A 24,672-nucleotide genomic window follows, 5' to 3' on the forward strand; every position below is an offset into this window, starting at 1 on the left:
TATATACAATATTCTGACTCTGTAAAACTGATCCCGTGTTTTTCGTGTTACTATCTGAACCTTCCGATTAGCATTTTTGACCCTGTCCAATTTCATTTCGGCAGAAATAAAGGTCTTTTTATTTGGGTCGAGCTTTTACGTGTAAACAAGCACTGCATCATTATGGCAATTCGCAATTTCTGTAAAGGTCGGAACTTCAAAACGATATCAATGGATTTATTGATGGGGTATTGCGGAAGTTACGCTAACAAAGTAGCTTATTCATATCGGTGGCTTTTATGGCTAACAGAATTTACAAACAAGTTGCCCTTAGTGAAGAGGAGGCAGCGGCATTGTGTAGGTGGCCATTGAACAGGCAACCACTTCGTATGTGCCGCTGTTCCATTGGTTTTTGTCTAGATAAGCACAAAGTTTTTGCCAAAATGTATTACATAGTAATTAGATTACTTGCTTGTAATAAGCTGTTCCGGTTCAATTATACTTCATATTATCGAATACAGTAAATAGAAAAAGAAGCGTAATTTAATGTACATATGATGTAGTATCGTCAGTTAAGCCGTGCTTGAGTCCTGCTAGTTGTTTTTCCTTTTAGCAGGCCAATATCTTAAGAGCAATACAGCCTTTCGACCTGACGTCTTTCATTTCCGCTACATACAATTTTTTGGTTTGCTCAAAAGATCGTCTGTTTGATATATCAACAGAAAAGAGCTTAGTGTAGCTTAACAGTTGCCTATAACCTGTTTCAAGGGTTGCGCAAGACTTATATCACTTATACAAAGTTCGAGTTGGAACACTCTGCCCTTATCGACCATGCTAATTTCCGAAAGCTCACTTGTTACTAAACACAATATTTAGACGATCGATCTAGTTGCACTCTAAGTATCTAAATGCGCTATAATCAAGACTATTTATGATCAAGCTTTGTACCTGTTCGAAGCTGCACCAAGCCCGTGTATATTTTCGTATTAACACAGATGTAATATGAAGTACAGACTTATTCGCATGTAATTGATTGTTTGAAATGGTAACAAAATATGAGTCGTCCACCTATTTCACTTTATAATATTTCACTTACATACCACAAAAACAGATTTCATTAAGTGCGCGCGCCCAGTATGAGAGGAGTATCACTGATGCCTGAGGCAGTCTGATCCTTTAAGGAGTTAATAATAACGGCGTTCTGTATGGCTACAGAACATCAGAGCTCTAATACAAAAAAAAAAACTTTTACTGTTGATTGAACATGACTTAATGCGAAATTAGTGTTGTTCACTTGAATCAGGTTCCACTTATTCCTCACCATTCATTCATTCTGTACATAACTAGATAATGTAAGGCTTCTAAAATGCGTATATCTTATTATATATTGATCATGCACACGTTTATTTATTCTGTATATATGACTTACCGGTGGATTCTCCGAGGGAACTTCAGGCAGCCACTGACAGACCGGGGACGTGAAGTGCTGGTCATAGAATTTGCCCCGCCTCGCATCATGGCTTGCCTTTATACTATCTCGAGCTGAAACCTTGGTGGTTTGTGAGCTCTTCGGTCTAGGCGATGCCAAAAGTATTGTTATATCTTCCGCTCTGTACTGAAGAATGGCAAAGCAAAACATGTACACCTTCTGCTAACTGCCAGCTAAATAAAGGTTCAGAATATATCTTCAAACTATAGCAACGACAGAAACCAGTGAGCGATGCGAAGAGATTTATTAATACGGGCGCTTCGTTCTCTGAAATAAAAATTCGGACGAATATTTCAAGAAGCTTCCCGAAGAATTAATAGACAAACAGTCCAACAAATACCAGAGAGTCTCTTACTGTTGTTTGCAATCTTTGAAGCAATTTTGCACCGATTTTCCGTGAATCCCAAACTAAAATGCGTTCAAGTGTTCGTAATTTATTCAAAGTTGTAATTTATTAGTATTAATAATAACCTATTCAGCAATAACTTAACAGTAATAACTTATTCAGATTAGTAATATCATTACTCTATAAATATTATGGGTGTTTTAAGTATCAGTAATGTGAGCAGAGGTGCACTTGATTTCGATTAGGGGTCAGCTTTTGTTTTTATTATTTAAAGCCATCGCGACTTTACTACTCATAGCGTTAACCTTACAAATCTGCTAAGAGCGGCTAGAGGAAAACGCTGCGTATATCTTTAAGTAAAATCAGTGTGGAACGCCGCCTACTGCGTTCAAGGTCGTCACTCGTTACGCTCAGCAATTTTCGCATGACTTTGTTGCAACAACCAAAAGTTAATATAAGCTGATTCTCTAACATGTCAGACACGAGCGTCTCTCGGAAACTGTCATGAATTCGAATGTTTCTTGCCGATAATGCCTTGCGATACGCAGCGATTTGGTACATTACATCGTGCCAATAGAGAGGTTCAACTACACCATGCACGCTCTCAATATGCATCTATGTATCTGGTGGCTAGTACGAAGCCAACTAGTGGACATTACTGGAAATTCAAGAGCAATCATTAAATTATCGTAGCTCACCGGTGCCACTCCGACGAGTATGCCGACTCCAGAAGAAGACAACTGAGTTCAATAAACTAAAATAAATGTTTAAGCATCTAAGATAGATAGATAGATACGGTTTGAAGGAATATGTTATTTTTTATCAGTTTCAAACCAAGGATCAAGCATACGGAGGTCAGGGTGGATTTACTATGTGACAGTCCAGAGTATTTGGCAAGTATTCTAGAAGTGAACTCTGATGTACTTAACGTACCCTTTAAAAAACTGAATAACTCATCTAATAAGTATATTCGTTTAACATCTCTTTCTACACGTTGCGGCGTGTTACATTATTGTCCATGTAACTAATATGCGTTTTAAAACAATACACGTTAGGTTCTTTCTTCTTGCTTTGATAAACGTTCCTCCAAGTTCAAGATTTTTTCATTCGATTCCTTGTTCAGAGATATATTTTCTTTATTGATCACTTGCGAATTCTTGTTCAGCCGAAAATAGCAGCGTCGACGGATACCATTCGAGGCAATGTACATTGAGTTCTCTTAGTTAACAGCAAACTGAATGTTTATTCCTGATCGCCTACCGTACAGTTCACGTTAGCCGTTCCATGAAGTAGGAGACGATAGGTAACTTGCGTTACAAATTGATTTTTGCGGCATCCACATTTCTTCCTTTTGTCAAGTTTCGTGCCATCACGGTTACCTGTTTCTAAATTGGCTACCACATCCTGCTTTATGTTCAAACTCGAGTATAGACGGATTTCGTTTCGTGTTGGAAGCCAGCCGTCTGGTGATATGCCCAACGGCGATACCAGATGTAAAACTCGAAACAGAGACTATGACATCCTGGCTGGTGCCGTGGAGAGTAAAACTGAGACCTTCGATTTCGGCAAAAAAGAAATTTAAAAAACCCTTATAGAGACAACGCAGGTCGTACAACGGTACTTACAAGCTGCAGGTTCGTCACGTACGACAATTTCGATAGGTAATACCAGTTCGTATGTTTTAAAATGCCGCGTCATTGGTTTTTGAAAAATAACCGCGAGACTGCAGCAAAAATGGTGAAAATGTCTAATAAACACTAAATTTGCTCGTTTTGGGAAGTTTTCTCACCTTTCTCGTGTGTGGGTGTGTGTGTGTGAATGTGGGTGTGGGTGTGGGTATCTGTCTGTGTGTGTGTGTGTGTGTGCGTGTTGGAGTGTGTATGTGCGTGTGGGTGGGTGTGTGTGTGTGTGTGTGTAAGGGATGCATTACCTTTACCCTATTCGTTTCTCGACTTTTTTACTGACCGAAGTTATTCAAAATTTTCACATTTTATTCAGTTAGTGCTCAGACGCTCACTAGTTATGTTCTGTTTAGTAATGTTGACGTTATAATTCTAACTGAATGCTTGTCAAGTGACTTAACGGAAGAGCCAAATGTGTACTATGGTACTTGGTTAAAAAAATCCCGTTTAGGCGACGATGAATACTGGCTAAGCTGAAGAAATATTTCGACCTTTAGAAGCAAACATACTCCAAGCAAAGGAAGAAAAAAAAATCAATAAAGCACTGGGGATTTCAATGAAGTCTGTTACTGTGCAGTAGCGTTGTAGTTGAATGGATTGTCACTCCTTCTTTTTGTCCAGTATATGAAGCTGTAATTAGTTCATTTATTATCTAGGTACAGCTGTATCGCCGCTCATTGAACTATGGTTTTTAATAACGTTTTTTTAGTTAAATTTAGTCGAAATCAAATTCTAGTAACATGCATGTTACCGCTGCCTAGAAATAGGACACACTTTTCACCTTTAAAAAACGTCCCACCGCAAAATCCTATAAGTAATGTGCTCGTTTTTTGGATACTTCGGAACAGTCCTTGCCCCTTGATACGTACGTCGTCGATTTACGAGCCTTTCTGCCGTCGCATGTCAGCGCATCATTCAGGACATACTCGAGTGAGATCTGCTATAGTTTCTAGTGTTATCCGTTCCACCATGACAATTTCCTATTTCGAATGACATGGAAATTAACGGAGCAAAATATTACCGGAAGGGATGTTTAGTGATTCAAAAAAATGGCTAGCCAGCTTTGTACGTGAGTATCTATTTGCTTCGTAAATAATTTGGGTAGACATTTGTAATTGAGGAAAAAGCAATAGAACACTACCCGACTAGATCACAAATCATGTTTGTGTGTCACGAGCCGTATTATAGCCCTGTATCATTTGGACCATTTAAGGCTGTAAAACTAAGTAGTAGACGTTGAACATATATCAGCTCTATATTACTCTCTGAAACTTGAATTGTTTGATAAATGTCTGTTATAACAATAAAAATAATAATGAGATTTAATATTGTCATAGTTTCCTAAAGAGTTTTTATTCTTTAAGAGCTGTCCGTTGGTGTTGCATGCGTATGTTGTGAAAAGCTTACAACATGCACATGTAGGCAATATGTGCATAATACTCAGGCAAATGGGATGAATGTCCAGTGTGACTAAAAGACTGACGACGAAGTTGTAAATTATCTTTCCGGTATTTTACATCTTGGAACACTAAGTGATTGCCATAGCACAGATACGCAAGCAATCATTGCGAGAAACTGCCGTAAGAGTATTGAACTTATGCTGATGAAATGCGAAACAAAGTATCTTAAGAATGTGCGTTCTGTTTACATACTAACCTCTATAACCAAGAGATGTATGGGCAGGAACTCTTCTTGTAGCGCCTATCAAAAAATTGTCACGCGCTATTGCTTTTTAATGCGGAAAAAGGCGGTCACAGAATGTGAACATGTTGCATAAAACTAACCAACGAGCAAACGTACAAAACACGAATGCATCGCCTATTTAAAAGGTATCTACCCATATACGCTTAAATCACAACATTAGATAACTATTTCATGGATCTGAATGATTTTATTATCCCCTCCTCCCCCCTCACTGGGTCATGTGATACTTCTCAACTAATTTTAAAATCGCCCGCTCGTAACTTAGTTATCTCCAGAGTAATGTATTTATCCTCCACTGAGTCCATTCCTTCACACATTGCCCGTACCTAAAAAAAATTCTATCAGGCTAGTGATGAATGGAACGACGGACGTCTGATTCGGTAGTATCACAGAAGAAGCTTTTCAAAATATGTACAGACTGCTTTGCGGTGAGCTTCACGCTTTCGTCATGGTTCTCCTAAATGAGAACCTGTGTTCCCCGTTTCAAGAACCTTTATGAAACACGATTTTCATAACATTTGAAGATTAATGAAAAGATGATAATATGAGCACTTTGTTATTTTTTTTAGTCTACGGAACATTTGCTAACAGACTTCACACTTATAGGCACGGATACCGGAACATATAGGATAATATGGGCTAATGGAGAGATTTGCCCTGAAACGCTGCCGGCTGATCAAGCAAATAAGACTCCACATTTCAAGTGGGAAGAGAAGAAATTCCCACGACGTAAGGCGAAAGGTTTATAACAGGAATCGCAATAAAACGCTTAAAGATTTATTAAAATCGAGCAAAAATCTATTGTTAATGAGTCCAGAACGTTATCCAGAAATCAATTTCTTATTGTGAAAGTTTCTAGCCTATTTTTAATTGTTCTGTAAAGATAAGCCACAACGATTTATTTGTTCAATCTGTACTTTTTTTGGCATCTTTTGGATTTTTGAAACCTCTACAGAGGGTCTTACATTAGACTACATTTTCTGGGTGATACCAAAACACAACGCGAAACTATACGCGAAAACGATTTCCTTTGCGCAGAATAGGTACTGAAACAGCAAGAGTTCACGCTATGAATTTATTCATGCACCTAATTTACGTATACTATGTAATTATTATTTAACATAAAGATTTAATTTGAAAAAATATGTATGATAATAACATAGTGAAATTATTGTATTTGATTCTATAAGAGTTCCATGAACTCAATAATAATATACACTGGATCTATATATATACATATATATATTTGCTCTATGTATAAATAGATGGCGGCAAACTGGTATGAGCAACAAGCCATCCATAACTTGGGAAACGCTGAGCCAGATAGCACATATAGCAGTTCCTTCTACTGCTAAGCAACGTATTGTAGAACACTGTCCCTATATCCAACAGAGTGCAAAACAAAAATTAACTTCACGAAAGGTTAACTTTTAAGCGAATCACTTCAAAGGGACCACTTGTGATCTGAGATTAGAATCTCAGGATTCAAGATTTTGTAGTCAAGAGTGGCCATAAAAGATCGTTACTGGGCATAAAACGAGACAATCATTGAAGATTAATCACTGATTGACTAGGACGATGACCACAGTATCGAGGTAAACTAGTTAACCTCTAATGCATGCAAGAAGGTTTGCTTAAAAAGTTTGATAAGGCTGGATTTATGAGTACGTATTTTAATTGATCGGTCTTCTTAGAACTTGTGGTGCTCGCGGCGTCGATAATGTAGCAAAAATCCAGACCATCTGCGCACCCGCTAAGCCCTTTCTTCTCTAGATACTGTTATTCTCAGAATCTCCTTCCCACAACTTGGACTGCATGATGGATTACCTAGATATGCTGACCTCTTACACAGATAATTCAAAATTGTCGTCGTAGGAATCATCTATCTTAGGTGTTTAGTTATCCTTTGATCCGAACTCCATTAAAACTCTGCCAACGATACTTAAACAATTTACAGTCTTCGTCTGTTGCTCACAAAACATATCCACATCGAAAGACGTCGGTTCTTAAAGCGACATGCACGCCTAGTGAGATAATGCTAATAAATATATGCATATATTTTTATAATACGTTTAAGAGGTTAACAAATAAGTGGACTAGGAAGTTCTGTGCCTCTTTCAGCTTTGAGCCATACTAATAATTTTTCCCTGCAATATATCTCCACTGCTGTACGCTGAGTGCGCGTCAGTATAACTCCGGTTACGGTTGGAATGGGTCCACATTGAGTAAGGACTTCGTACCATACGCTTGGATACGCTCTTTCTCTGAGAATTTTTTCTCGAGTTTTTGCCCAACTAGCGCTCGATTTTTTTGTTGACATAAATTTACCTTCAGAAGGATTGGTTTCCGGCATTTGGTCTTTCCCATGTAAGGTTCTAAATTCATGTTGGGTCTTTGTCGCGACCGCAGAGTTGAAAGGTACCACCCAGCGGATGCTGACCAGGTCTTCATGTCTCCTACAGACTGGATTGCGGACGCGACTCAAGTAGAACGTTGCGTGCTTTCCATTAGCTATAACTGCCAGGTGCTTCCAAAATGACAACCAATCTCCTGGTGAACTCGGTGAAGTAGATGAACCAAATGTGGAGCTCTTCCCGAACGTTACGATACTCATTAAGTCCCTTATAACTGCAGGTTTATTACACTGAAACATTTTCCATTTTCTCTCGGCCAGTATCCTTAGGGATCTCCGAAACGACCTAAGATCGACCCAACTGTCCTGATATATCCTATAGAGCCAGGCAGGGTCCTCACAGCATAAGTGGGGCTCGACTTTGTCTTGTTTCAGGATGCGAGCTTTCTCTTCATCGGATAAATTTGCAAGGGCACAAGCCATATGACCAAAGCTATTTTTACGAATGGTGTTTTCCCACGCTACGTATGCAATGTTCAATAGACTGCACAGGGTTCGATAAGGCGTGTAGTTCTCTGATGGTACGGCATACGGAAACATTTCTAGTACGGCTGAACCACGTGGAAGAAAGATTGTCAAAGCTAACTCAGCTCCATGCATGGCTACAAGGAAGTCAGTAGCGCTAATAAGTTTACGAAGTTCTGAAAGTGAATATCTACTTAAGGAAACTATTCGAACCAAGCAGTTCAGTTCGGATCGGAGCTTTTCTTCGACCTGATCAATATTCAGGATCTTGCGATTAAACTCCCGAATAAGTAAGGTGCACACACGTATTCTTGGCAGAGCTGATCCAATCCCATGTAAACTATCTAAATTATTTCTACTTGTATCATCCGCATTAGGAACTCCGTTACGTTTTCTAAACCGCTCTAGGATGTTAACATCTGTTCCTTTCAAAGGACCTTGTGGAGTTTTAAAACCATACTGATACCACTGTGTAACCCTAGGTAACCCCACAAAGAGCTCATTAACACAGGTTATTTGGCCGTGCTCCGAATAAACCACATTTGCCCCCACAAGCGAATACAATTCGTCAAATTCATGACGTGCGCAATCGACTAATAGGAGTCTAACTTCTGAACTTTGGTTTTTCTGGTTATCTTCTTTACCGTTGTGTGGATATGTTGACCGAATAGAGGCGTTGTTCAACTGTTCCCAAAGGGCGAAAGCAGGTAATACATCGTCATGTATAACATGCATGAGGTTATTTGGAAGATAACGCTGTAGCAAAATGGCTTGGTCGAGCTGGACTAGCCGATGTGACGACTCTACGATCTGATGGAAGATCTCATCGGATAATGGTATCACATCAATAGGCAAGCCGTTATGGTCCGCTGTCGACGCGGAGAGATTCTTGATGGGCCAAGACCCGTAAACCCACGACGAGCTCGAGTCCTCTGTCCTGACATCGCTAGGATGTTTTAATTTAAACAACAAACCTTGTCGGTGCCAGCATACATCACGGAAGATACAGTGTTCTATATTATGACCTTGACGATCGCTTAAATGGATGCCTTCACCACGCTTTTGATGGTCAGCAGCATCGATATTCAAACGTGGACCATTAGGCCCGTACATGCAAGATGCCGAGGACGTCTCCCCGAAATGGGGGTCCATTCCATTAAGAAGGATTAGAGTTAATATGAGCTGCGTCAACATGATGATCCTTATTAGCGAAACGGCATAGACAGTTTTACTGAATAACGGATATCGCGTTTACTAGCAACGGGAAGCTCGAATATCATGTAACATGATATTTAAAAGTGAGCGTTCGACAGACACCGGCGACTGTAATTTCAATATTCGTTGACAATTCCATAGCTCACATAAGACCCGATGAGGTCTTGGTCACCTGAAAATAATATATATATATATGTCAAATTAGCTATCAGTCCATATCTGAACTTTTTTGTCAACGAATTAATACACGACGAACGGTAAACCATCTATTCACATCAATGCCAATACCGCGATAATTTTAACAATTTAATAAAAGTATTAACAATTACGCTTTTACCCAATTGGCACTATACTGAATCAGGGAACACCAAAATAAACCAGCAATAAATTAACAACAACCCTTGTCTTGTTGCAATTGACGCGTAGGATAAGATGCAAAATGTTCGCCCCCGATGACCGTCCCTGTTTCATACAACAAATTTAAGATGATTATCGAGTACGCTGAAAGCCAGTATGCTGCAGGCACACTGTAACGTAAAAAATACGTATTTTTCCTAAACGTTAAATTTTTCTGAACGCGATAGCCTTACATGTATCGGAGATGACTAGTTAAATGTACGAAACAGCTCTAATTAATCTAGCCCATGACATTTAAGTTATATGGGGCAAGTAGAAGGAAAAATAGTAGTTTTTTTAGCGTTTATAATTCTAGCCTCATTTTTTCACGCTTTAGGCTTGTCCTTCGATGATCTTCGCTTTTACTGTGCACTTGGGGAGTTGGTAAATTGTCACGTATCTAAATACTGATTATGCTAAATATGTTAAACACAGTGAACTGCATCCAATGTGTTCCATTAGACATACTGTATTTCGAATAATTATTTGTATTTTTCTATGATTCGAGTAGTTGCTGCCATCTAAGTGGGATATTACGGATTCTGATATGTCAAAAAACGGATCCACAAAACCTACCTCATTATATTGAAAATCTAATTAATTTCCTGTAGCCTTCTTTAACGCTACGATGTAAACGATGTGTGCCATGTACAGCTTCGACTTTCGCACAGTTCGATTTTCTTTACAAAACTTAAATTTGGCTCTCACGAGGGCTGTTTAAAGATGTTTTCAACAGCCACACACAGAAATATGTTTGTACACATATTGTGCCGAAAAATTGTGGAATACAAAAATACTCTGGATTATAAATATTTTGTTCATAATGTAATAATAACAAAGATAATAATAAAAAATTTTGTTCACACTACTGTAATTTTAGTCTCACCGTCCGAACAGCTCGAGGCAGAGCTGCCAGTTGTGCAGAACTTCATGTTATTGTTTACGTACAGGCGCGGATTCCGTCATCCCATGAACTCCATCGTCTGCTCTAGCTCCGAATGGCGCCACATCACGCGCATAAACATAGATTGAGTTTACACGAATGGGTACACGAAATTAAAAAAAAACCTTACTCTTTGATTCATGCAGGAATCATAAAGAGGCTAAGGATCAGTAAATGTGCAAGAACTATTTTTTTAGTTCGTTATAGTAGTTCTATTTCTCTGGGGCCAAAGAACTATGTTCAGGAGTCAAGTATATATCTTGTATATTAGAAAACATCTTATATTTTGTACAAACCTAAAAAAGTAAACCTTATATCAACACATATGAAGTGTCTAGAAATCCATTTTTCTGCAGTTTTTCGATTGTAGGCTGTGAAAAAAATATATATGTACAGTTTCTATTCAGAGATTCTGTATTTTCTGGTCTCCACAGTTCGTATTAAATGTATCCAAGTTTCTTCTAGACGAACTCCTCCAGTCGAGTTGAAACACGCCTTGACCTTCCACACATGTCATAAATTGAAACGTTTCTATGTTTATCTTATATTGCATTCTAGATTCTTCCAGTCCAGTAAATCATTGTTTTTTCACATATTTGACGTAATAACAAGGGGGTAGCAGTGTGGGCCGTTGATCGTGAGCCTACTGCGAAACAACGGAACGTTAAACCACTTTCATATATTAGTACTTTGACTGAACGCTACAGGTCGGGGTAGGCTTTGAGGGAAATTATTTAGAGAACAGCCTGCTAATGTAATGAGCCATGTGGCCACCAATGAACGATCACTACCCAACGCAATCAAATAGTGCGGTTTAGCAGTTAACCCCGGCTTGTCTAAACCAACATGTATTAAGGTCTGATAGTGCTTATCACACGTTTGATTAAAATTATGTTTATAATACGAGCGTATCACGTATTTACTTCTGAATTATTCCATTTTTACGTACATACTCTGAAAAATAATTTTAATCTTTAAAGGTGATTCACTTCACGGTAACTTTTAACCAAGTTAATTATTAATAATTATTATTATTAATAATAATTAAAAAATGTAACCATTTTTTAATTTCGTTTACAATACGTTAAGCCAAGTTTGGATGAATTTTGCATGTTTGTCACTCTTTCATATTCGATTGAAAAAGTTCGCCTTTTAGATCCACAACGCATGTCGCAATGCCTGATCCTAAATTTGTAAGATCATACCCTGAAATCTAACTTTATCTAAGTCACGCAGACAATCAGCAAAAACCTACCTAAAAAGCAGTGTTGAAATTCTAACTAGATTTTGCTTAACCTTTTTTTTAACAGGGAACAACTTTCGAAAATGTTGTAAAGTTTATTGAATTTAGGAGCTTGAGTTAATTTAAAATTGTTCTAGGTCCTTGCTGTTTCCCTGGAAGCTCTACACAGCGCTACATAAAGTTGCTTAATGGGTAGCAGCGTAAAGCCAGAGTTGCTTGCAATCTCATGAATGTCACATATCACTCGACTGCTGTACAAAGCCGTACAGACGATCAACGGTTGTTGATGACTCACTTCTTGGATTTGCTCCATACTGGAATTATCTGTCGATTACTTTTCTATTTGAAATAGCAATACGACAACTAGTACAGTATGCCAACTGGGTTAAGTTAAGGCGCATTTACAAAGTGTCGGGTATTATCCATTGGATAAGTGTCTACAGCGCACTATTGGGAATGTCTTCAAAGATTACAGTACGAAACTTTGCAGCCTACGATATACAAAAATACTGCTTTGAGTTTGAACACCTTATTCTTCGTAAAACGGGTTTTTTTTCACTCCGACTTCTCTATTCCAGTAGAAGTATTATTTGCCAGGCTCTTCTATTTTACCATTCTCAATCTTCAATTGTTTCGGCTGTTCTTCTGGCCTTGATTTTTCGACGTCAACTCTACTGGCTTCTATAAGTCGTCCCTTGTTTTGCTCATCGCTTTTTCGGCCATTGGAGTCTTTATGTCCTCCGTCGCCGTTAAACTTTTTCCCGTACTCTTCTGCTAGTATAACATCATCATAGTCGTCATCACCGTTTAGGTACATTCCTACGTAACGTGACTGCATACAGCGCTGCGCACTTCCGGTGTTTACCTGTAATCGGCGACGGTGATCGGCTAAGCACATCTTCAATAAAGCCAACAGTCCAATCCGAACAGATTCGTTAATATCATCGACTTCCTTCAATCCTCCGGCCAAGGCCCGATGAGTCTTGCGAGCCCTTTGAAAAATTAAGATAACCTCACGATTAGCTTTCTTCTCTTCTATTTATTGCACCCTTAAACTTTTTTAGTGGCCTAGTATTATGTATGTTTGGAAACTGGATATTATAACTCGTTACATTCCAAATGAATGAATTCGCGTTGTTAAAATATACTACGATCTGACTATTGACAGATATGGAAAAAGCATTCAAGGTTACGCTTAGTATTCCAAGAGCTGTATAATACCAAAAAAAGTTCGAAACTTGGAACTACATAGGGCCGTTTGTAATTATGACGCGATGAACTTGTAGCTTCTTCGTTACCGTTAAGGTTGCACTTACCTGTGGTGTAGAACCTTTCCTGCAAGATCGCTCTCAGGATGTGGAATTGTAGGCTTATTGGGCCTCATGGCACACACTTCGCAGGAGTGTATTAAGCCCCTTGAACTTGTTACGTACATCGGCCGCTTAGGTAGGCTATGTCCGTGGACCCACCTGGACAAGATGTGTATGTACGCATCCGACACCTGGCTAGGAAGTATTATATTTTTCGCCGGAAGAACTTCAAGATACGTTTTGAACAGTATGGAGATCATGGCATAACTTGTCGCCATTCCATATGCCGGAATCGCTGTCCCCTTGTCGGAAACACTCTCCTCAAATACGGGCAGCTCGTCACGATCCTGTTTTACCCGTTGGTTTGTCACCGAAAGGCTTAATTAAGAGGGACCCGGGCTAATATCAAAGGGGCCTATATCAAGTTCCTACCCCAACGTAAAATATCGTATCTAAAGGAAAATACATTACCTTCTGCCTATGAAGACAAGACTTATTTGCAGGAAGTTTTTATTTACAGAATGTTCAGTCTGAATTCAGTTTAGACCAGTGAACTATAGTTTTTTTGCATCACCGACAAACCAACCTACGTGTCTCAAAATCCTACCCATCAACCGTGAGCAACTTGTTATTGTCCAACTCACCAAGGAGTACAAATTCTACTCTTTCTCGCTATTTCTTAGTATTGCCAACCAAAAGCCGACAAAACTACCCAACCTATTAAACACTAGGATACCAATAGACCAGCCTTGCTTGGCAAATCGTAATCAGAGAGAGTGTTAACAAAAGCTGAAAAGGGCTGTTATTTAGGCATATTTTGGTGCAACGTACGCTTCGGATTATATTTGTCCTGGAGCAATTGATGCTTATAACTGGAACTTATGTTCCATTGAAACGTCTAGTCTACAACTTGGCTACGAGTGTATGTATATGATATTGGTATACCTGGGCGACTGGAGATCGGGGCTCAGCGAGTTCCAGAATTACGATAGCGTGAGTGAGTATAGACACAATATTTTTCGACGTGGAGCTGGAAACGGGCGGTACCGGCGTCGAAGCATAGGTGACGGCGGCAGCTGTTGACGAAACTGTTCGGGCCACGGCATTTGCGACGTCTGCCAATGTTCGAGCAGCTGCCACCTGACTAGCGCCCGAGCCAGCCCGAGCTGTTTCAGCTGCTACATTCATCATTGAATCAGTAGAAACTTCGTGTCGAATTCGCTCCATCAAGCATGCCGCTAGTTGTGCATGGGATACTGTCGACAATGCTTTAAACAAGGACTCCATACTTTGGGAGGTCAAGAACGAAGTGGACAGAAAGCTTTATCCTTCTGTGCATTTGAATAAGTATAGCCATTAATACACTATACGGCATAATATATAAAAGTATTTTCCAACGATATTTGTATAGCTGTTTATGAGTATCGTTACACTTTTTACATTTAACGAAAGCTTTTTAAGAAATAGCTCGTAGTAAATTCGCTCAGCGTCGTAACTACACAAAGCCAACTTTCGTCTAATAATTACTAACCCTGGAAAGTGGTCCGGTTCATTCATTCCAGGTAATCCTCGCATAAATTCGCGTTCGAAGAGCTCCTGGTGTTCCGGGCTGAGTTCTGGCATTGCTGTTTCCACGCGATCTCCGCTGCATAATCGACAAAACATATGCATGGCTGTTTTGCAATGGGGATGACTAACGTGTTTATTGTGGGGATTGTTGCAGAAGGGCCCTCCAGGATTATATGCCATTAATCTACCGCAACCTCCACATGGCTCCTTCCATAGTGGGCTCTTAGTGGCAGATCTTCGAAAACTCGCAGCAATTTTTTGTTCGACGATTGCTGATGAAGCAGTCGGTAGGCTCGCATCGCTCATTGTTGTCTATCAGAAATGGTACAATTTTCAAAAATAAGAAAAATGTCACACGACATTCTCATTCTATCACTACATTTCAAAATCGAGAATAAATAAAGCGTTGCGAATGGGGGATATTTTAAACGTAAATTGCTCTGAATACGCTACTGATTTGCAGTACTATTTTATAGCATATGGGTAACGACAGAAATCCTCATTAGCGCGGCGAGAAGCGTCTCATATGGGACTTGCTATTCATAAGTTAATGGCACGTGTGTGCACATTAGCTAACTATAAATGCGTCATCAAAAATGTCAGTATATGTTGCAATATAGAAAACACCACAATTTTTTATTCCAGCATCCTTATATGGCCTTCGCGGATGCGAAGCGTGTTTAGGTTAACTTAAGTGTGGTTATGGGCCAAAAACGTTTTTCTTGTGCGTATTGAGTTCGTAAACGACCAGGCTTCGTGTTAAAATTACAAGTACATGCCGAAACATTAGCATACCTGCTCGTTCAACCACTAGGCTGTGATTTTGCTGGGGTCAGCCTTGACAATCTTTGTCTTCCGCTGATCTCGTTATTATCACGTAATGTCAATTGATATATAGTCTATCTATGCTGATTGTCCCGCCAAACTAGCTGTGAAAAATCGTCGAAATTATTAGTAGGTGTTTGTGTTTGTGCAATTGGCATTGCTCCAGGGATTGTGTCTTTACGACAAGTGTAGCCATCGTATACAGAAATAGACTAAGAAGAGAACATGTGGTACTGTGCGTACGTGGCCATACCAATTAACGGTGTAAACAAGTAACAATATATATGGACGATGACTGATGCGGACACATCTAATTTTGAAAATAAACATGCGAGCGTTAACTGTTGCAACTAAATTTTATTCCTGGCTCTGCTCAAATAAGGCCCAAAATCACAATTATAGTCAACTAAACAATCGAATGTGCCGCATGAAATTGCTACGGTTTCAAACAGCGTTAGTTACCTGTACTGTCCTGCGTACATGACGATTAAGCCACTGTGTTCTTTGGCTATCCATATGTCTTTTTAGGTCACTGGTCTCGTTCGAGAGCAGCTCCTCATCAAGCGAAATCTCCTTGACAATGCGTGGCCTCTTGTCGGCAGTTCGTTTGCTTTGCGATGTCGGAGAATGACTATGGAGATAATTGTGGCCTTTATTCCGAGCTTTTCTTAACCGGGTCGTCAAACTACTGTACCTTTTTGCATGGATCGGCGAAAGGCGAACGCCCATGTTTTTGCCAAAAATTTGACCTTATTTTCGAGCTAAGGCCACACACTTTGATAATTGTACTGAACAGCCTGCACATCGGCGCACATGTATTTTTCACACAAATCAAAGGAACTTTGCTGACTGCTAAGCACTTCCCGTTAAACGCAATTTTTATATTTTGCTGATAAGCTGGCAGTAAATCTTTGGCTAATTTATGACTCGGCGGGTCTGGCCTGGCTTGTGGCCGACATTATGACGCATGCGTACGTGGACGACGACTCAAGTGAATGTCGAAACCATGGACAGTGGGTCGTAAGCTATCTAAATGTTACCTATAGTACTGGGACACTAAGCAAATTCTTCGCAACAGTAAAGTAGCAGATCGTATGATATTTATGTGTCATTGAAATTCTCGTGCTCAACTTTGACCTCTTTCAACCGTAGCGTTTCAACTAGTTCAAAGTACTGATTCGTTAGGACTACCCCTGAGAATTTTCCTAGAAGCATCATACTGGCCACCGCTAAGTGGAATTCATGCAGTCCGTAGTAGTTGGCTATTTGCTCCGTTCAAGCATCGTTTAGTTAGGGTTTGCCATGGCTGAGTTCATTTTGTGCAAATGCCTTTGTGGCTTACTGTGACTTTCATTGAAGTAATTTCCTCGAGAAAGAATGTGCAGTAGTTACCGTGAAAAAAAGACCTTGAGAGTGCTGGATTTCTACAGCATAACTAATTATATATAATCAGTTATATCCTCAGGGACTGTGCTGTGTAATGAAATCGTGCTCTTGGCGATACTGCTTACCTGCGAATGATCTTTCTGCTAGATAACGACTGCTGTGAGCGGAACGCCAATATATGTGGTCACCTATGTCATTGTGAAACCAAACTCACGACTGCTCAGAACGCTGAATGTAGATCGGAAGTATTGCGGGTTCCCAAAATAGAACGGTTTGTTCGATTAAAAAGATTGTTGTATAATATCGGATGTTTGCACCTGGCGATCAATTATATTAATGCATATTATAGTCGCGACACACTAAATCAGGTACTTGAAAATTGCCTTAGACAAGGATATAATAGACAAATCTATATATAAACAAAAATGTTTGAGCTGAATAAAAATAAGGCCTATTACTGATTTCTTTAAATCTACTGTTATATCAGTAACAGAATTAGTTGTAATGTAATATTAAGGTAAAAAGCGTTCGAAGGAAATCGTAAGCGAATGCTACAGATTCCGATTTGGACTATGTTTCGGTTTTATTGCCAGACTCTTGGTTTTCTCGCCGCCCTTCGAGAGATTTTTCTTCTTAGAACATTTACTGTTTTTGCTTGTTACCTAAAATTACCATCGATACCACCAAGCCGATAACACCATCAATATACTGACATGATTGATGCTAGGATATTAACGTATTGATATATTCAGGCTGCAGGTCGTTTGCGAGTTGGTTGTCGACAGAGAACCTTAATTAGTTAGACAGTAACCTCAGCGTATCGCTATAAGTGTCGCCGACTTTGAAATGTGGCCTGTAAATGTGAAGTTCGTCATGTCGACCATATGACAATAGGTTCTATAATTTGTATACTACTCCTTTCGCATCCCGGGAATAACCTACACACGTGACACCCTGACGTAGCTTATTCCAGACGTAGTTTTTTCTTCCTGCTAGTTTTTAACTTGAAACATGCGTTTATCACTTCATTTGAGGTCATGAAGTACCAACTGTTTTCTTACCGAACTTGGGGATCATTTATTTACAGCAACGCTAAACGCGAGGCTGAACTATGTCGGCTATTTCGACGCGGGAGAAGAACTGCGAACTCTACGATTTATCATTCTTTTAATACAACGTTGTCCCTAGATCCCTTTCTCATAGATATATATAGAAATCTATATAATTTAAATCAAATCCACAATTACGCTGTCCTTGGCGCTTCATAATTGGCAGATAGTATCATAATTGTCTTGCTCCTCAAAACTATACATAGTTGCAAAACTGCTTCGTAAAAACGTTCCTGACGTAAGCCCAGTTAGCGGCGCATTGAGCTTCTATTACACTAAAAATAAATACAGCTAGATGAAAATTACGGTAATCTGGGAGTGGTATGGTCGCACCTCTTCCAACTTGCAATTGAGATGTTAATGTGCTATTGACATGTGCAACTGTTTTCGTCTACGGGAACAAGGTTTTATGCATCGCTGCATATAAAACGGATGTACCTCAACAAAACGAAATTGATCTGAAAATGCGTAACTGATTCGTGTAGCGGTTTCCCCTCAAACGTAAACTATTCATCATCGCCTGTAATCGATTTTTCTTTAAAATCTTACTCAATAATTATCTTGAATTAATCTACATTTACGCACGTAATGAGGAAAATATACGTATTTTTGTAAAAATATGTATAATTAACATAACTGAAAGATTTTTTTGTTTCTGTCCTCACGTCGCATTACCGACATCCTCAAATAAAGTATCATGTACATGAAGAAATAACTTTATTAATTGCTCTGCAAATACCGTTACGTAACATTTTTAATCAACTCCTGAAAAGTAGCAAAAGTGTACAGGCCATGATAAAAATCTAAATTTCTTAATAATTACATTTTGTTACAAAGCATTCTGTAAGAAAATGAGATGTGTGAAATGGCGGACGTGACCGTCCCACAAGAAATTTCACATTCAAATAAAGACAGCGACATGCATTACAACACGGACGATTAAACTGACAATTGTCCATAGTTCAAGTCGCAAGCAAATACCGAATAAGGTAGCACCACCAGAGTAAGGAAGAATCAGTTTTAGGAAAACTTTAACCTTTACGAAATCTGAACTAGTTTCAGAAGAGGAACTTTGTTCTTGGTTCTTTCTTTTTGTTAGGTTCTCTAGAAGCAATAATAATGGAACTCTTTTGTTAAATAATCAGGATTGTTTTTCGTAATTTTCAGGTAATTTTTTGAAGAGGTTAACTTGGAAATGCCTCGTGGAAGAACCTCACCTAAGGGATTATCTGAGGAATGCTTTAAGAAACCTATCAGAACAACTGTGTATCAGAAATATATAGCTTTACTACACAGACCCTATGGAAATTAACGCAGCTATTAAATTTCTGGGTTACATATCAGCAGGTCTATTTTTATTCAGATTTTTACTTTATTTTGGGTATTTCGCCATTGAAAGCAGAAAGTGTTTCAGTCATTTCACTATAATAAAGTGCGAAACGCTGGAAGTTATCTGATCAAAGCTATCGATCCAATTTGCTTGATAAGCATCAAAGAAATCGAAAGGCAATATCGAACATTGCCTCTTCATTTTCCGTCTGGACTTTTAATTATATTTGAAATAGTGTATAAACAGCAAAAGATAACACTTAGCCGTTGGAGATCATTTGGAGAAATACAGCTGCTCGGATAGTTAACTTCAAATTTTTGCTAGTATCTATCCAGTAGTATGTTGTAATCTGAGGGTCTTAACTTCTGGTTAGCTTGTTATTTGAATCAGTTCGGAAATATTCAGGACCTTCATTGATTCGTCGCGACATGTCTTCGCTACAGCTAGATGCTTAATCTTGTAAGTTTCGCGTTTGCCACAAATAACCTTTCGTCTAGTCGTCGAGTGTGTACGGGATAAAGCTCCCTTATCGAGAAGATCCCGTATCCAATCCTTTCTGCTTCGTTCCGGAGTGCAACATACATCTCATTTCAAAACAATGCTTCGGTTAATCTTGTTATTAGAACTAGCCCCAGATCAGCCACTCTTGATGATTCATTCTGTAATTCCCTGGAACTCGACTAACCTCGTAATCCGGTCTCCCGTGATCGTTTTCCAGTTAGGTAGGCGATCGTGTGTTAATGTTTATTAACATTAATGCACGATCGCGACATAGTTTCGAGAAACACATACAAGTACAATACATGTACAAGCCTACACTTCTTTAATTACTGTTGCCGCAGGATTTCCTATCAAAAGCTGGGCACATTTTATCTTTTTAGGTTTCGTAAGTGCAAACGGATATGGATTACGTCTTAGTTGAGTAAGCCGCGAGGTAGGCCATGTCATAAGACTTCGATTCTGCCCAGATCGTGCACTCTTTTTTTGCATTTGTTGAACACCTACCGAAAATTTAGCTTGATCCGCCTGACGAAGTCCATAAAGCAGGTCCAAAATCAATTTTGTCTTCATATTCATCCGCTATTGAGGTTCAAACCAACTGATTGGCTGTAAACGGCCCTAATACAACAATTAAGAAAAGCTGTAAAAAGAGATGCATGCATTAACTGGACCTTTATTATAATTAATGTGAAGCGAAAAACAATCTAATTGGATGCAGACAGATAAACGCATACGTCGACAATTCAGTCAAACTGTTTCTTTTGTATTGTAAATTGATGTATAGAACTTATCCTTGTTTAACCTCGCCATTTGGTCCCACACTCGCTCTTCGGAGGCACTGCACAAAATCGGACTGAAGTTACATTAACACCATTTGCTTATAAGGGGGGAACAATCATTATTTACAACTGATTTATATAGCTTAGGTAGTTCAGCGGCATCTCTATGCAAAAATACTATATACCTATCTCGTCGACAGCCGACCCGGAAAAAATAAAATTCGCTTAAGGATACTCAAAATCGCCAAGCTCGATTATATCTTCATACATTTTTGGGCGGGTACAAATGATTCCTCCTTGCTGTCAGCCATATTCAACTACGGCATCCACTTCTTCAGCGGCTTCTTGTCGGATCGGTAGCCGTGAGGTAATTTGTCTATTTCACATTTATCCATGGTCGTACCTAATCGTTTCGTAGTTCTGTTTTAGTATAAATCTTAGAAATATATTGATATATCATTAGTAATATAATATTTTTTTCCAGCATAATTATATTACACTGGAAAAAACATTTGTCGTTGTAATATATTATAGTGTAGAGCAGTTTTGTTTATTCAACATAGTCAATATTACGCTCATGAACACCATGCGCAACTCCGTAGTACGTCAATTAACAAAGGCTGACTAAGAGATCTTTACATTGAACGCTCGTATGTACTTTATCCTTGTTCTCGCGAGTTTCAACAGTAGTTTTTTGTCCACAAAAAACTAAAAATGGAATATCCAGACATCAAAACCCGAAACCGATTTTTGTAATACACCCTTTCGGAAGAAGCAATCTGAGCAGCAGCTCTGAATTTGCCCGTACGTGTTGGACCATAAGGGTCTAAACACTAGATCAAAGGTTCCTAGGCTCAATCGGAACCAATAAATTTCGTAGTTCATATAAGCCCTTTATAATATCGTACGAACGTACTGGGGTGAAGTAGGGAATTAACTGCCCCTTCCAAGTCGCTTCGTTGGCCCTGTGATCTGGATTTTTCAAATTCTTGAGAGGAGCCAGACTTCGAACAATACTGCTTAGCTCGACTTTCCGCTCCACGTGCAGGTTCGATATGAGATTGAGCTGGGAGCTGAGATCGTACAGCGTGGAAAGTCCTGGGCGTACTAAACCTAACATACCCTTGGATACGTATAGTACCAGTTGTAGGAGCAGTCTCGTATCCAATAATGAGGTATTCATTTTCTTCAACTGCGTTACCGACGCGTATGAGTTTTTCGACATCTTCGGTTAAATAATTGTTGACCGTGAAACATCAGCGGCTGTGTCTTGAGTTTGACATTTGTGACTGGTAGCGGTTGCGTTTTTATACAGCGAAGTGACTGCTTACTATTTATTACCTGTCACTTCGCGACGCAACATCCTCGCAGGGTGGATGACGGAGGGAGCTGCTATATAAGAGATGACGGTGTTCACAGAAACAGCAAGCAATACGACACGTAATAGAGTATTTTTGCCAACGTTAGCAGGACCGAGTGGAACTGGATTCTTTAAAAATTTTATCTACGCAAATCCGCCGTTTGCATCTACGGCTATTCATAATGCTATTCGTATGGCGAACCGTAGATCAATTATTAAGTATCGTTCAAAATATAGTTATGTTAGGAATAAGAGGCGTTATAGAAGGAGGAAAATATGTAATCGAAAAATCATCACTCGAGTTACTCAAGAATATGACGGATCTGTTGGAAACCCAACAACGTTAGAATTTATGAAGACGTATAATACGCAAGAAGGAGTCCATAAATTTGTGTTCTCAACTAGTAAAAAAGTTGGTTACACTTTAATGTATATTTGGCGTATTGTACCTAAAGGATCCGACACTGGATGAAATTGCCGGATGAATTCGGAACGATCAGGATCAACAGCGTTTAAAAGCTATCATATAGGTAGTTCAATACCAACAAACTGCAAGGTAAAAATCGAACACCAACAAACTTAACTTTTTGAAGCTACAATACTTCAAATTACACCTCATATTAATGCCCCCAATGAGATATCACTGTGTACACACCACATTGCAAAACAATAGGACGCAATTTCAATTTTGACCCCGCCTACTTTGTCCCTATTCTCGTTCAAAATTTTCCTTGAAACGTTAATTTAATAATATTATAAAATAACAACAAGATAAGAATAAAATGTTAATTGTAATAATGAATAATAAAAAAAAGGGGCAGCATCGGCACTGGTGGTTTTGCCATCGAGGATTGACTCGTTTACAGGAAATCTATTTTATATAAAACACAATGTTTTTGTCGACGTTTGGCATGAAATTGATGTTTTTTTCCTCATAATTGTTGTGGCCAACTTCTACATACAAATCAATTACGAGATGCTAACGAAAAAGATTTTGTTATAGTAGACCCTGCTTTAGCTGAGATGCAGCAGAAGCACAGCGGTTACCAATGGTTTAATGCTATTGAACGTCTGCCACTTTGTTGCCTTTAACTGTACTACAGCCTTTTTCTATAAATATATGTTTTGTTAGATGACTTAAATGCTGTGATTAAAGTTAAAATATATAGATCGTGAGTGCAACAGGGGTTTTGTAACCCAAGAAACGGAAAGGATGGTCAGCTTAGCGACGATCGATCTACCCTACGAATAGGTAGAGAACAGGCTAAGTATTATTGTCTACGACGCATACTGAACAACTTTACCTAGACGCAAATATAGGTCTCCTTTAAGTGAACTGCAATCACTCATCTCCATTTATTTGCCAGCGACAATACGACAAATCTATTTTTTTTAGTAAAACGTTGCAATTATGTATCTGTTTAAGAAAATCGGGTTTCGACGGGTCGTTGCCGCATCCACTCCGGACAGGAATAATCCGTTCGTCCATCTTGTTCGAAGGGAAGTTGTCAACCAAAACATTTTTTACACACACTCACTGAAGAGCGAATGATAACGAAATTGCGTATATATAAATTATAAACAAATAGCTATAGAAACGATGTCGGTCGGCACTGTACAGTAACCGGCAAGGACTAGAAACGAGTTTTCCTGTCAGTCCAATCTCGATCTTTATAGGTATCGCTTTCTAGAAGCTACAGGATTGCAAACACGTAACAGTTGATACGTACAGGACCAAGTAGTTTTCGTTAGAATAAGTACGGCATTAGCAAATCAGATGAACCAACGTATTGAGAATGGAGAAACGGTTCGTTAGGGTCATAACTGTAGTAACATTACGTCAGAGCAGAGAAGCTTCTGAGATGCTTACGAGAAACAACGGAAGGGATTAGAACGATAATTAACTGTTGTAATTATGCCAACCAGATCCATGATAACCAGATAACTAAACTGGAGTGAAAAAAAGATTGGGCGTATTACTAATCAAATTCTTCATCAGCGCAAACAGTCTGATAGATCGTATGAATATTAGTTAGGAAAAAAACCAAATGCTTTATTATGCTTCAATAATGTAACGATAGCGATCATTAGACTAACACGACATTAACAAATCATAATAACAAAATTGATTTCCAACTTAAGTTATTATGTGTAACTCGATTTTCAATGGTTAGGGGGTGATAACCAGCGGTTTATAGATAAGTTGAATCCACCTCGCTGACCAGAGCGGTATGCTCCCTTCATAACTAGCTATCTCTTCTACTGTAGGATGGGGGAAGCCCACAAAACATCATAGTCCCCTTCGTTATACACCAATGACCCCTTTGGGAGCTCTCGAGTCGAACATGCGCATACTAAAGTAGACTAAGATAAAAATAGATATCAATAAAGGATGCAATACATAAGCTTACAAAAATTCTTGCCAAGGACCGACAGAACAGCGCAGGGTAGTGTCCTAGGTGAGAGACCAGCGGCCAGTGTATTAGTGGAATGCAGATATAGCCGAAGCCTGAAGCAAACGTATAGGCTTACACTACTTGGCACCAAAAGACGTACCTAACTTAAGAGAAGATAGCAGCAGAAAGAGACAGACGAAAGGGTTATGAATTAGGAGAAAAAGAAATTACA

At 39.0% G+C, this 24,672-nt stretch overlaps 1 protein-coding gene and 1 long non-coding RNA gene across 15 annotated transcripts in view; one reads left to right on the plus strand and one right to left on the minus strand.

Moving 5' to 3' along the window:
- Nucleotides 1-5,963: 5,963 nt before the first annotated feature.
- The window catches only part of LOC111245446 (uncharacterized), a 66,235-nt gene continuing 47,526 nt past the window's right edge, over nucleotides 5,964-24,672 (minus strand). Inside the window, exons 1-8 of one of the 14 annotated variants that reach the window (XR_015320076.1) lie at nucleotides 16,042-16,308; nucleotides 14,717-15,066; nucleotides 14,131-14,473; nucleotides 13,192-13,532; nucleotides 12,741-12,867; nucleotides 10,576-10,677; nucleotides 9,693-9,820; nucleotides 9,076-9,465 (exon numbers count right to left, since the gene is read on the minus strand). Coding sequence is in view for 11 of the 14 variants with exons in the window: in XM_086978820.1 (XP_086834946.1) it covers nucleotides 7,281-9,272 (1,992 nt within the window). In the remaining 3 variants the exon portion in view is untranslated. The other 13 variants (XR_015320078.1, XR_015320077.1, XM_086978823.1 and 10 more) reach the window with 13 other exon arrangements.
- On the plus strand, nucleotides 17,113-19,418 carry LOC147757793 (uncharacterized). Its single transcript, XR_015320080.1, has 2 exons — nucleotides 17,113-17,236; nucleotides 19,242-19,418. It is a non-coding gene; the product is annotated as an uncharacterized LOC147757793 (long non-coding RNA).

This window comes from Varroa destructor, unplaced genomic scaffold, assembly GCF_002443255.2.
Source record: "Varroa destructor unplaced genomic scaffold, Vdes_3.0 BEIS01000002.1, whole genome shotgun sequence".
NCBI lineage: Eukaryota > Metazoa > Arthropoda > Arachnida > Mesostigmata > Varroidae > Varroa > Varroa destructor.